The sequence below is a fragment of the Galeopterus variegatus genome, unplaced genomic scaffold (assembly GCF_000696425.1).
Source record: "Galeopterus variegatus unplaced genomic scaffold, G_variegatus-3.0.2 Scaffold9286, whole genome shotgun sequence".
Taxonomy (NCBI): Eukaryota; Metazoa; Chordata; class Mammalia; order Dermoptera; family Cynocephalidae; genus Galeopterus; species Galeopterus variegatus.
Window position 1 is genome coordinate 11,871 of NW_007735397.1, and position 14,813 is coordinate 26,683.

The 14,813-nt window shown below is 41.3% G+C and overlaps 1 protein-coding gene across 1 annotated transcript in view; it reads left to right on the top strand.

Moving 5' to 3' along the window:
- The window catches only part of LOC103609164 (Niemann-Pick C1 protein-like), a 33,896-nt gene that overhangs the window by 7,673 nt on the left and 11,410 nt on the right, over nucleotides 1–14,813 (top strand). Inside the window, exons 2-8 of the mRNA XM_008593514.1 lie at nucleotides 1,123–1,290; nucleotides 1,893–2,142; nucleotides 4,106–4,179; nucleotides 4,780–5,201; nucleotides 6,468–6,694; nucleotides 13,315–13,504; nucleotides 14,239–14,421. Coding sequence (XP_008591736.1) covers nucleotides 1,123–1,290; nucleotides 1,893–2,142; nucleotides 4,106–4,179; nucleotides 4,780–5,201; nucleotides 6,468–6,694; nucleotides 13,315–13,504; nucleotides 14,239–14,421 — 1,514 coding nt within the window. The remainder of the gene's footprint in view (nucleotides 1–1,122; nucleotides 1,291–1,892; nucleotides 2,143–4,105; nucleotides 4,180–4,779; nucleotides 5,202–6,467; nucleotides 6,695–13,314; nucleotides 13,505–14,238; nucleotides 14,422–14,813) is intronic.

Sequence of the window (14,813 nt, forward strand, 5' to 3'; positions counted from 1 at the left end):
ACAGTTTAACAAGTTTAACATTAGAAGCTGGTAACATTCAGTAAGTCAAACAAGGTGACTTGCAACAAAGGCTTGATTTAGCAAACATTCCTTTTCCCTCCAGTAGGTTTTTAGTAACTTTACATATCAATTAGTAACCTGTCTGTCTTTGAGCCAGCAACCTTGCTGTGTTACAATTCTTATCTTGCAACAGAGATTCAATAGCCTGGGGAAATTTTCCTGTCCTTTGCAAGGTCAATATTTGAAATTGCAAGGTTTTGGAAAACCAAGCCCTGTGAAGTACATTTGCTTTATGAATCCTCTACACAAATCACCTCAAAAGAATGAGAATTGGAGATTTTCTTATTACTCATGATAGAGGCCAGAAGGCAATGGAATAATATGTTCAGAGTTCTGAGGGACACTGTCTCTCAAGAGTGAGACTAAAACAAAAATGAATGTGTAAGTATCTCCTTGAAGTTAGGGGAAGAAGATCCTGGGAAGTTTCTAGCAAGCAGGGACTGGTAAATGCAAATTAACAGGGCAGGACTCATTCCAACCACTTTCTGGAGTGTAAAGTGTCATTGATACTATCCTTCCACAGAGGGTTGTCTTTATGTGTACTAAAATAAAATTTTAAAGAATGGGATTATGTTCATTCACATGTAACCTCTGCCCTAAAACCAGTTTTCTGTGTAAGTTCCATAATTCTCCAGCTGTGTCATCACCTGCCACAGAGGTTTTCTGCAACCAGCTTCATTGACTGAAGAAGTAGTAAGGTTCTTAGTTTCTCCTTCCTGAGCCTTAGTATGCTCCTGCAAACAGTGGGGATGAAACTTCCCGAAGCTATTGTGAGAACTGCATGGAATAATGTATGCCTTTCCCTTTCCTGTCTGTTTTTTATTTTTAAGTTACTTGGAGTCCAGCCTGGCATGTTATTTGCAGGGTGATGAATCAGTTTAAAGGGAAGTCTCCGTCCTTCCCTTAGTGTTTGCTGTCCTGCGTCCCAGCCAGCTCCCTGACATGGTTGCAGTGCTCATGGAATTCCAGGTCCCCCTTTGAGAAGCCTTTTGTAAGCTCTTGCCCGGTGAATTAAAGCAAGCATCAGGGCTCCATCTTTTTCCCTTGTGATTCCTCTTCTAGCCATGTACAATGCCTGCCGGGATGTGGAGGCCCCCTCAAGTAATGTCAAGGCCCTGGGACTCCTGTGTGGGAAGGATGCTGATGCCTGCAATGCCACCAACTGGATCGAGTACATGTTCAACAAGAACAACGGACAGGCGCCGTTTACCATCACTCCCATTTTTTCAGGTAGAGATAATCCTCTTTAAGTTTGGTGTATTTATGATGGTGTTTTAAAGCAAAGGAATCATAAGCTGCAATAGGAAGGTAAACAAATTCAGCTAACTAGTTTCTAGACTACCTTTCCAGTAAGAGAGGTAACTAGAGCATGTATCCTGCCCTGATTACTTAAGGGGGGCTGGGAGTGGGGCTGGGGGAGGAGAAAGAATGGCCTTTAGATATTGCTATATAATTGAAAGAATAAGCTGGTTTGTTTTTAATGAGCGGAGAGGACAAACAGGGTTACAAAGGTTTTTTCCCCCATGGCTCTGCTATAGTATTAGCCTACCTCCTCAGAAGGGAGATGAGACATGATTGAGGGTTTGCCTTGGTATGTGATATACTCAAATATTAGTGACAAAACTATGCACAAAGCTATTGAGGTCATTTAAAATTCTACAGGACAAAGCAGCAAAACATACTTCGATGAAACAAAAACCTCCAGTTCTTTTCATTCTTCCAGTTATGTTATATATTTCAGTGTGCTTATCATTGGGTTTAAATATAATTTAAAACAAAATGTTTAATTTTTTTTTATTGAAATCTTCACTCAACACAATTCTTTTCTGTAGATTTTCCAGTCCATGGGATGGAGCCCATGAATAATGCCACCAAAGGCTGCAACGAGTCTGTAGATGAGGTCACAGGGCCATGCAGCTGCCAGGACTGTTCTGTTGTTTGTGGCCCCAAGCCCCAGCCCCCACCCCCTCCTATCCCCTGGAGGATATTTGGCTTGGACGCCATGTATGTTATCATGTGGATCACCTACATGGCATTTTTGCTTATGTTTTTTGGAGCATTTTTTGCAGTGTGGTGCTACAGGTAAGTGGTTTTGTTTGTCATCCAGGGCAAGAAGAGCAAAATTACCCAAGTGGCACTTTTAGCTTTCACTTGGCAGACCATGTTTAATTAGAACAGGAAACGTACCTGCATTAATACCATTCCATGGGTTGCTTATGTCCTGCAACTAGTAGAAAAAGTCCTGTTTTTCTACTAAATCTAAACATCTGAAGTTAATTTTGCTGACTTATTAAAAAAGATGCATGATTTAAAGCACCATGCATTAACCACCCATTCTTCAGAAAGTCATAAATGTAATTAAATGCAAAATTGTCATTCTTTTAGACATTTGCATCCTGATTTAGAACAGTTTTTTTTTTTTTTTTTTCTTCCATTTTTAAAAAGATGACCGGTAAAGGGATCTTAATCCTTGACTTGGTGTTGTCAGCACCACACTCTCCCAAGTGAGCTAACCGGCCATCCCTATATAGGGATCCGAACCCGTGGCCTTGGTGTTATCAGCACCACACTCTCCCAAGTGAGCCACAGGCCAGCCCTATTTTTTTTTTTTTTAACTTATTTTAAAATAACTTTAGGCTTACCAGAAAGTTGAAAAAATGGTACAGTTTATATATGCGGGTACTTCAGGAAGTTGTTTGTGGAAAAATAAAATTAAAAGATAATACAAATCTTTCCATGAACTTTTTGAAGTACTCTTGTATATTCTTTACCCAGCTTCCCCTAATGTTATAGCTTATATAACTCATAGTACAATTATCAAAACTATGAAAATAACATTGATATAATATTATTGACTACACCGTGGACTTTATTCAGATTTCACCAGGTTTTTCTCTAATGCCCTTTCCTGTTTCAGGATCCCATATTACATTCACTTTTTGTGTTTTATTAGTCTCCTCCATCTGTGACAGATAGTTCCTCAGTTTCTCCTTTTCTTTTATGGCCTTGACCCTCTTGATGAGTACTGGTCAGTTAATTTGTGGCATGTCCTTCAATTTGGCTCTGTCTGATATTTTCTCATGATTAGGTTGAGGTTCTGAATCTTTGACAAGAATATCACAGAAGTGATGTTTGTCTTCCTCAGTGCATTGTGTCCAGGGTACATGATGTCAATATTTCTCATTGCTAGGGGTGTTAATGCTGATCATTTGGGTAAGCTGGTGTCTGCTGGGTTTCTCCACTGTGACATTACTGTTTTTCCCTTTGTAATTGATATATATCTTGGGGGTTGGAGGGAGAGACACTTTGAGACTGTGCTAATGCTTTGTTTCTCCTGAAGACTCGCTCACTGATTTTAGTGTCCACTGGTGGGCCTTGTCTGCAACAGTTATTACTGAGGTGTTTGCCTAATGGTGATTTTGTTTTCCCTCATTTCCTCTGCATTAACTACTTGAACTTCTGTACAAACAGCAGTCCCTTTTCCCTCACTTATTTATTCGATTATTTACATCATGGACTTTTTATTTGTTCTGTGGTCTGTATTCAATACTGTCACTTATTTTGTTGCTTAACTTTTCACTGTTCTGGCCTTGGGGAGTGCCTTCTGCCTGGCTCCTGCATTCCTTTGACATGCCCCCATCCCCAGGTGCATCTTGTATTCTCCCTGCCCCCACCCTGGAATCAGCCTCCTCTGCACAGAGCCCTACTTTCTTTTATTGGGGAAGGTTATTTAGAAACCAAGGTTTGGGCACTAGGTGTGCTTATTGCACTGGGGAGAATAGTGTGTTTTTAAAGGACTTAAAAGTTATAGATGAGGGCTACCAGGTGAAAATATCCTGTTTTTTTAATACCTTCTTAAATTTTCTCCTGCGACTGGTGAGCAGAGGCACCCAGAACAAGGGAACTTAGGGGAGAAAAAGCAACGATTAGGGAGAAAGAAGGCGGGATGAGGAAGTAAGCTTTTAATGGGATTATAGGAATGTCCAAATAACAGTCTCATTCTGATGAAGTCCACAAATACTACTTACATGCTTTTATTTTTCAGAAAACGGTATTTTGTCTCCGAGTACACTCCCATTGATAGCAATATAGCTTTTTCTGTGAATGCTGGTGACAAAGGTAGGCATATCTGTACATAGATAAAAGAGTTTGGATTGTGGTGGCACTAGAGTGTTTGTTTTCTCAGTAAATGTTTGTTCGCCTATTCTGGGTGAGGGAGGCAGTGCACTAGTGCCAGGGACACAGCTGTGATCTAGACAGACGTGGTCCTTGCCTTTGTGGCACTGCTGTCTAGTCGGGGTGGCAGGTCAGAACCAAGTGATTGATAGTAGCAATGAAATACAAGGGTACTTCAAAACTTTGTAAAAAAATAAATAAAATTGAAAGAGAATGCGAATCTTTCCATGAACTTTTTGAAGTACCCTTGTAGTTATGGGCTGAGATAAGAGCTACGAGGGCACTAATGTAGCAGGCTGAGAGCAGGAGCAGCAGGGCAGGGTTGAGGGGAGCTGCTGGAGACACAGTGGTCACAGAGGCTCTGCGGAAGCTCATGTGTGACCTTTGTGGGGTGGGGGTAGTGTTCACTGTGAGCGGCCAGGAAGGGCAACTTCACCAAGCAGATGGGTAGCTGAGGGCCGGGGGATCTGGCGCGGTCTGCGCGTGGGCTCTCTTGCCACCATGTGTAGTAGCAGCTAACGCTTTCCCTGTTCCGACTTTCAGGAACAGCTTGGCTCCTAACCTCCACCCTCCCTTCCTCTCCTGCTCTTCCAGGGGAGGCGTCCTGCTGCGACCCAGTCGGTGCAGCATCTGAGCGCTGTTTGAGGCAGTTCTTCACACAGTGGGGATCTTTCTGTGTCCGAAACCCTGGCTGTGTTATTTTCTTCTCACTGTTCTTCATTGCTGCGTGTTCTTCTGGCCTGGTGTTTGTTCGGATCACTACCAATCCAGTAGACCTCTGGTCAGCCCCCGGCAGCCAGGCTCGCCTGGAAAAAGAATACTTTGACGCGCACTTCGGGCCTTTCTTCCGGACAGAGCAGCTCATCATCCGGGCCCCCCACACAGACAGGCACACGTACCAGCCCTACCCATTGGGAGCAGACGTGCCCTTTGGACCTCCGCTTGACATACAGATTTTGCACCAGGTAATCTGTTGACAGAAATAAGTCAATCCAGGAGAGCTGGATGCTGGCTTTCACATGTTGACCAATTCTACTTGATGTGAATTTGGGGCTGAATGTATATCTTGAAAATCTTACAGTGTAGAAGCAAAGGTGCTTTTAACTTACTTTTCAAGAAAGCAAATGAAAGATGTTGAACTTAATGAAAAATGTACCATTGCCCACTTTTGTGTTTACTTCAGGTAGTAGATCTTGCCTTTTTCTTGAAATTGAGATGAACTAAAGACTTAAGTAGCATTTCTCCATTGAAGCAGAGTGTATTTACGAGGAAGTCAGTTTAGGAATGTGCACACTTTCCCCTGGTAACTGAAAGTATATGGAAGGACCCAAAGGAATGATGGCCTCTGTGTCATCCTGGGAGCTGAGGAAGGGGCTGCTGGATCGTTACCGATCCAACTTGCAGGAATGAACTTATTTTATCATTACCTGAATGTGGGCTCCCAGCCTGCATTTGGTGAGAGGTGCATTTGGGACGAGATCTGTCCCATTTCTCTTACATAGACGTTGAAACCTTCCCATTGTCTCCTGTCACATCTGCCCTGGAGAACTGTAGCTGTGAATAAATTATATCCACTTCTTTTTTAATGGATGATTGTACAATTACATGGTTTTTCCTTTAAGGGTTGCTCTTCTCTACAGAAAGTCTGAAATCTTGAAAAACATCAAAATGGCCCTAAAACTTTAATAGAATCTCTTCTCCACCCTTTGACTGTTGTCTGTTGCTTTTTCCCAACTTGTTGGAGAAGACAGACAGCATACCTACTTACCTCCCGGAGTGTATTCTCTATTAGGAAATGTATGGAAATGCATGTAAATGATTGCAGTTTGGAGCAAGGCCATGGGTGGTATGGTGTTGGAGAAGGGAGTGTTGAGAAGACCAGGGATCGTGTCATTCTCCCCTCTGTGGCCCTGTTGGTTGCTGCTGTGGAAGGGGTGGGACAGGAGATGGACATGTGTCCTACCTTGAGATCTCTTCTGGTCATAGTGTCCCCTCCCCGTTTCTCTGGACCCCACTAACCAGGGTCTTCATTCCCAGTTTGCTATAAAGAATGGGCCTTTGGCTTCACCAGATATTTTACCCTAGTGTTCCTTAATTGTCTCATCCATCTTAGGAAGTATTTTCCCCAAATATTCTTTATCTTCCGACTCCTCAGGGCAATACTGTTTAGTCAAGATCTGAGAGAAATCTGATGTTTTCTGGGTTTAGTTATTTTTAAAATCTTCTTCCAGGTTCTTGACTTACAAATAGCCATTGAAAACATTACTGCATCTTATAACAACGAGACTGTGACACTTCAAGACATCTGCTTGGCCCCTCTCTCACCATATAACAAGAACTGCACCATTATGAGTGTGTTAAATTACTTCCAGAACAGTCATTCCATATTGGACCACGAAATAGGGGACGACTTCTATGTGTATGCTGATTACCACACACACTTTCTGTACTGCGTTCGGTAAGTGGCGGGAGACAGTCATTCATGTATCTGGCCAATATTTGAGCATTTTCTGTCGCTAGACACCGTTCAAGGTACTAGAGACCCAGTGGTGAGCAAACAGAGGAAGACAGACGAGGAACGAGTAGATATATGTATGCTGTCGTGTCAGGTGGAGAGGAGTGCTATGAGGAGAAAAATAAGGCCAGGCAAAGGGATGGGAGGATGGCTTTGGGGTGAAGACCTGCATAAAGAGAAAGGAAAAGAGGGAGCCGCTGGGTATCACATCGAACTGTGTTCCAAGCAGTACAAGCAGCAAGTGCAAAGGCCCTGGGGTGGGAGCATTTGTGATGTGTAATCCAGGAACAGCAGGTACCTTTGACTCATGCAACCCCACCCCCCACCTAAGATTTAAAGAGAGAAGCCTATTGTGCTTTTTCTTGTCTTTCAAATATAACCTTACATCATGATATTGAATTGTTTTTAAAACATGCAGCTTCCCCTTGAGGAGAGGGGGCAGGATTGGCATGCAGGGTTGGATTGTAGTTTTAAATCGGAGGGCCCTGAGCCACCTCCCCTGGGAGGTATATATAGATGGGTAGAGTGCATTTATAATTGGGATTAGTAACCAAAGGAAGCTGTGCTCGGGTGACCTATGAGGGGATCTTTAGGTTTGTCCCCATAGCAGGAAGAGTGGCATAGCGTCAGATGGGCCTGCCGTCCCTGAGTGCTCTGGGCCTGGCCTGGGAGCAGCTGTTCAGCCAGTTGATCAGCCACAGTGGCTGTTACTTCATCACGGGAACAGGCATAATTCCTTGTCTTCTGTGAGTGCACTGCTCAACTAATCACATCTCAAGAGCCAAGTACTCTGATTTCTGCTTCTGAAGGACTCTGGTGACCTTACATTCTGTCTGTTACTGGAACGTGACCATTCAGGCAGTTGGGACATCGGCCTGAATAGTCATGTTTCAAGGACATTGCCTCCAAAAACATGAGTGGCATTCATAAAACAAATCCGTGCCTATATACCCTACACCAGTGTTCTCAACAGGGTAGATGGTACAATGGAGCCATGGGTAATTTGAAGGAAAAAAATTAATATTATATAATTTTTATATTTAGGGAAAACAACATTTACTTTCTGTTGTTTTACAAAATAAAAATCAACAAAAGTTTTGGTGGGGTGGGATGTGAGACTTGTGTCAACAGGGTAGATGGTACAATGGAGCCATGGGTAATTTGAAGGAAAAAAATTAATATTATAAAATTTTTATATTTAGGGAAAACAACATTTACTTTCTGTTGTTTTACAAAATAAAAATCAACAAAAGTTTTGGTGGGGTGGGATGTGAGACTTGTTTTTTATCAGAGGGTCATGATCTACACAGTGGGGGCGTGCTGCTGTGAGCAGCTCCCTTGCGTGGTAGGGCCTGGGTTTGGTTGGCAGTTACACTTGTGTGTTTCCTTTGTGACCTCAGGCCCATCCCTGGCTGTCACCTCTTTCTTCACCCTCCAACTTCTGGACTCTTTCACTGGAATGTCCTGCAGGAGGGGCAGACTTGGCCTGCACAGAACCAGGCACAGACCTGCTGTTTTGCCCGTGTCGTTTAATGGCATCACCATCTGCCAGCTACGCATACATGAGGCATTCTCCCTGCATTCTTCCCTATCCTCACCTTCCTCATGTAGTTCTTGCGATTTTACACTCCGGATGATCTCGCAGATACATGACATGGATGCAGCATTCTTCCCTATCCTCACCTTCCTCATGTAGTTCTTGCGATTTTACACTCCGGATGATCTCAGATACATGACATGAATGCACAGTTGGCTGTGGGTTGAGGGACTCCGCTGCCAGCCGCAGGTTACACCCTCCGAGGACTAATGCTGTCATCCGAGAACCTGCCAAAGCACCAGCGTGCTCTGGGTGACGATCTGTCCTGAGATGCTGGGTCCCTCCCTGCTGACCACCTGGCCGTCCTTACTGCGCTGCTGGTTGTCTCTTGCCTATGCCATTGCACAAACTCTTGACTGGTCTCCCTGCTTCCTGTTTCTTTCCCGCTTCTTCCACTGGCCACCAGTTTATCTTTGTAAAATAACTCATGGCATCCCTTTTCCAGAAATCTCTAATTGTTCCCCAGGGCTTCCAGGATAAAAATCCAAACGATTTAGCATGGCTCTGAATCCTGTTTTTCCCCACTGTCTGTCACTTGCCCTTTCCAGCCTTGTCCCCTCCCTCAGTAGCCCCTCTGTGTCATTCCTGAACCACCATCCTCCTGCTGTCATCCCACCTCCCGCGCCTGCTCTCTCTCTCCCTCCGTCTCTTCCTACAGTTGTAATTGTATGGAACACCCTCTTTTCTTCCCTCTCTGGTGAATTCTCCCTTGTCCTTCCAAGGTCTGTTCTTCACAGGTCTCCTGCTTTGGGCTGCAGTTTCCTCTTGTATCACTTGCTCCCTCCTCTGTGCCCACATAGCACATATGCCTTGTGCCAGTGATCGCATCAGGCTGTACCTGTCTGCCTCTTGCCCACTGGTTCTGAGTTCCCAAAGGCAGGTGCTCCCCTGTACTATCAACTAAGGAACCTCAGGGCCCACGTTGTCCTTAAAATGTTTACTGTGTAAGTGTTTAGGTCTCTGTGATATCTTGATTCTTGTTCTGATTGGGAGATGTTTTCTAAACTTTTTGGCAGGGCTCCCGCCTCTCTTAATGATACAAGTGTGCTCCATGATCCTTGTCTGGGGACATTTGGTGGGCCCGTGTTCCCGTGGCTTGTGTTAGGAGGCTATGATGGTAAGTAAGAGAAGCTTTTACTTTTCCTGTTAAATGAAGTTGTCTTCTGCCAAGTGGTAATTATGAAGATTTCATAAATCGGGCAGTCTTATTAATTCCCTATCTTAAATCCCAAATACAATATCTCGTTTGGCTTTGGGTTTGGGTTTGGGTTTTATTCTGGATTTAAAAGAAGTGGATCATGTTAACCTTTTTTAGGTCATACGTGCCTTTGAGAAGGTGTTGAAGGCTAAGGAAATTTCCCCAGAATAATGCAATTGTGCACATCTACAGATGTTAGTTTCAAGGAGGCCATGGAACCCTGAAGCTCATGTGTAAAAGAACCTTTAGGGATTCCACGGCCCCAGGTTAAGAACACCTGTAATGGGGAAGGGATAATATGTGAGGAATGTGGAAAAAGAAACCCAGTTGATGGATTTCTTTTTTCCTTCTTCACCAATCAGTTAAGAATTTGGACACTTTTGTAGTGGGAAGGGCAGTTGGTTTGCTCTTGCTGGTTCCTGTAGCACCTTGGAACAGATGTCACTAATAGGGTGACAATTCATGTGGCACCTCTGGCATCTGAACAAGCTCAACAGGTTTTTCTCCAGCCAGTAAAGAGGCCACAGAGGTTTTCTCTTCACCAGTGGCAGCGGCGAAGCTGGGAACTGCATTCAAAATTTATTCTGCCTCATATAATAGCATGTCATTTCTACTAGGTGGGAAAGGATAATTTCGGCAACTGGCTAGCCATAGGAAAAAAATTAAATTTGATCTCCACCTTATTCCTTCCACCACAATAAATTCCAGATAAATCAAAGATTGAAATGCAGGAAGTGGAAGTGAAAGTGTTAGAGAACTAGAAGAAAACACAGGAGGAATTTTTTAAAATAATGGAGAAGGCATTTCTAAGCAAGACACAAAACTCAGAAGCCACAAAAGGAAAGACTGAATTTACTACATGAAAACTTTAAATTCATGTGTGGAGAACAAGTACCATACAGTTATGGGGGGGGACTGGACAAAAAATATATATACATAACAGATAGCATTTCCTTAATATATAGGGAGCCCTTGTAAAAAAAAAAGAAAGAAAACAAAACAAAAGGTCAACAACCCAATAGAAAAGCGGGTGAGTCCACATGAAAGTTAACAAAAGAAGAAAACAAGTGGCTTTTAATTATATGGGGGAAATGCTCAAAAACAAAAGGTCAACAACCCAATAGAAAAGCGGGTGAGTCCACATGAAAGTTAACAAAAGAAAACAAGTGGCTTTTAATTATATGGGGGAAATGCTCAACTTGTTGATGAAGTGCATCTCACTTCAGTCTTTCTACATAACAATTTGGACTGAGAGTTTGATAAAACCCTGTGTTGGTGAAAATATGGGAAATTCTTCATTGTTGAAATAGAATGTAAGCTCTGAGAAGGCAGATATCTTTATCTCTTTTGTTTGGTACCTGACATAATGCCTGGCACCAAGTAGGTCTTAGTAAGTATTTTGTTGAACAAAGGAATGAAAAATAGTACAGCCTGTTTGGAAGGCAGTTTGGGAGAAGTTATCAAAATTAGAATTGCACGTAGTTTTTGATTCAGTGATTATACTTACGAGAATTGATTCTACAGATATATATTTCACACATTAAAGATATTTATAGGTTATTCTTTGTAGTAATTTTGTTTGCAATAAAAATTTGCAAAAATGTTCATCAATTGGAGGTCGGTTAAATTATATTAGGAAATACTTTACAGCAGAAAAAGAATAAGGAAGGTCTTTATTTACTAAAATGGAGCAGTCTCCAAGGCATAAAATTTTTAAATGTAATGTGCAGAACAGTGTATTACTATTTGTGTAAGAAAGAAGGAAAGGGAGAAATTTGTGCATAGAATATCTTTGGAAAGATTCACAAATGGTCACAGTATGAGGAGGAGAACTAAGAGAATGGAATTAGGGAAGGAGAGAGAATTTTCACTGAACACTTTTCTGCTCTGTTTGAAATTTTTACCATGCACTTTGTAGTTAAAAAGAAAAAAAAAATAATAAGTTGCTCTTCCTGAATGGTAACTGTACCTACTTCAGATGGAGAATCCTCCTATATGCCCATTTTGTTTATCCATTCATCAGTTGATGCACATTTGGGGTTGTTTCCATCTTTGGCTATTATGAATAATACTGCTACAACCATTCATATACGAGTTTTTGTGTGGATGTAAGTTTTCAGTTGTCTTGGGTAGATACCTAGAAGTAGAAGTCTACCTTTAAGGTTTGAAAAATTGCCAGACTGTTTTCCAAAGTGGCTTTACATAACCACCAGCATTGTATAAAGCTTCCAATTTCTCCATATCCTCACCAACACTTGTTATTATCTGACTTTTTCATTCTAGCCATCACAGTGGGTATGAAGTAGTTTTGATTTGTGGTTTTGATTTGCATTTTCCTGATGACTCACAAATTTGAACATCTTTTCATGTGCTTATTGTCCATTAGTACATTCGCCTTGGAGAAATGTCTATTCTTATCTTTTGCCCATTTTTCAGATGAGTTATTTGTGTATTATTATTGAATTATAAGAATTCTTTATATATTCTAGATACAGGTCTTTTATCAGATATATGATTCCCAAATATTTTCTCCTGTTCTCTTGGTTGTTTTTTTGTTTTCTTGATGATGTCCTTTGAAGCACAAAAGTAGTTAATTTTGATGAAGTCCAGTTTATCTGTTTTTTTTCTTTTGTTGTTCTTACTTTTGGTATCATATCTAAGAAACCATTGCCTGATCCAAGGACATGGAGATTTATGCCTATGTTACTTTTGGTATCATATCTAAGAAACCATTGCCTGATCCAAGGACATGGAGATTTATGCCTATAAGAGTTCTTCTAAGAGTTCTATAATTTTAGCTCTCACATTTAGATCTTTGATCAGTTGAGTTCATTTTTGTGTATGGTAAGGGTCCAACTTCATTCCTTTGCATGTAGCTATTCAGTTGACCTAGACCATTTGTTTAAAAGATTATTCTTTCCTGCATTGACTGGTCTTGGCATCCTTATTGAAAATTAGATGACCACAGACACATGGTATGTTTCTGGACTCTCAATTCTGTTCCTTTGATCTCTATGTCTGTCCTTGTACCAGTACTATACTTTCTAGATTACCATTGTTTTATAGTAAGTTTTGAAATTGGGAAGACTTTGTTCTTCTTGAAAAAGAAGTTTTGGCTATTCTGGACCCCTTGCAATTCCATGTAAACTTTAGAATTAGCTTACAGTTTCTATAAAGAAATCGGCTGGGATTCTGATAAGTATTGAGTTGAAACTGTAGATCAAATTTTAAAATTTTGTTCCATGAGGGTATATATCTTTATTATAATACACAGGTTGAGTATGCTTTATCCAAAAAGCTTGGGACAAGAAGTGTTTCAGATTTTGGATTTTTTTTTGGATTTGGGAATATTTGGGAACATACCAGTTAAGCATCTCTAATCTGAAAATCCAAAATCCGCCAATGAGCATTTCCTTTGAGCATCATGTTGGCACTCAAAAATTTTTGGATTTTGGAGCATTTTGGATTTTGGATTTTTGGTTAGGAATGCTCAACCTGTACTTCATTTAGAAATCTTTTTTAATAAAAAACAAATAGGTAGAACATGAACCAATTTTAAATTTGTTCTAAACCTGGTAGACAATTCCACATCTCTAGAACCTTTGCTGTAATCTCAGTGTATCGCCTTCTCGTCTCTGTGTAGAAGACCCTAATGCAGGATGAAGTTTAAATAAGCATGGCCTTCGTATCATGAAAGTTGGGAAGCAGTCTCTTACTTAGCTGTCACTGAGTTTTAACTGAACGAATAAAATGTTGCTTACTTTTTAGGTTTATTAATTTTGTGAAAAACTACAATAATCCAAATCTGACCATTTCTTTCACTGCTGAGCGAAGTATTGAAGATGAGCTAAATCGTGAAAGTGACAGTGACATCTTCACGGTTGTCATTAGCTATGCCGTCATGTTTCTGTATATTTCCCTGTTCTTGGGACACATCAAAAGTTGTCGCAGGCTTCTGGTAAGTGGTGTGTGTGTGTCAGTTGTGTGTGTGTGTGTGACATGGCAATGCACAACATGACATCACATTTTTGCCTCTACTTGTTCTTAATTCATTATGTCTAAAACTGCGTTAAATTCCCTTGTGGGTATTTTTTTTTTGACCAGTAAGGGGCATGCAACCCTCAGCACGGTGTGGTCAGCACTACGCTCAGCCAGTGAGCGCACCGGCCATCCCTATATAGGATCTGAATCCACGGCCTCAGCGCTACCAGCGCCACACTCTTCTGAGTGAGCCACGGGGATGGCCCCCCCTGTGTTTTAATTATATGCAACATTTCTGTTTCCTGCATCTGTTTTCTTCAGTTCTGATTTTTTGGTTTATCTTAAAGTTTATTCACATAAACCTGTTTTTTCTGTTTTGTCTATTCCTTCCCCCAAGAAAACAAGCTCATAAAACATGTTGCCAGGGAAGACCTAGAAATTTTTTCATATTTTCTCTCAAACTGAGAATTGTACTTTTAACTCTAGATTGGATATACCCATGTAAAGAAATAAAAATGAGGGCCTTTTAGTAACAGATAGGACAAAAGGCTCTCTAACCAACGATTTATTATTTTCTCTCAAACTGAGAATTGTACTTTTAACTCTAGATTGGATATACCCATGTAAAGAAGTAAAAATGAGGGCCTTTTAGTAACAGATAGGACAAAAGGCTCTCTAACCAACGATTTACGTCTTTATTGTGTCTGTCAGGTGGATTCTAAAATCTCTCTAGGAGTTGCAGGAATCCTGATTGTGTTGAGCTCGGTAGCATGCTCACTGGGCATCTTCAGTTTCATTGGGATCCCCCTGACTCTCATCGTGATTGAAGTCATCCCATTTCTGGTGCTGGCTGTTGGAGTGGACAACATCTTCATTCTGGTGCAGACTTACCAGGTATATTTTCCTATTCTCGTGGAGCTCAGTATCTGTCCAAGTACTGGGGTCTATTAATAGCTATTTGGCTCTGCATTTGTGTGTGGACAGTGAGGGGGCTTTGTTTCTTTCCCCCTGTGTGGTTCTTTGGTCTCCTTGACTTGTTCTGGACACTTTGGGACCAAGAATTTCATTGCTTCGTTTGGTTGGTAGGTTAGATATAAAGTGAGAATTTTGTTTTAAATAGTGTCTCTTTGACATGTGCAAGAAGGACTAACATGTTTTTAGAAAATATTTTGGGTATGACTGCTATTAAATGGATTCTGAGCATGATAGATTTGTTTTGTTCAGAGGTGCCACCAAGAAGGCAAAAGGTTAACATACAACCTGCTGATGTGGATCTCAATCAGTTG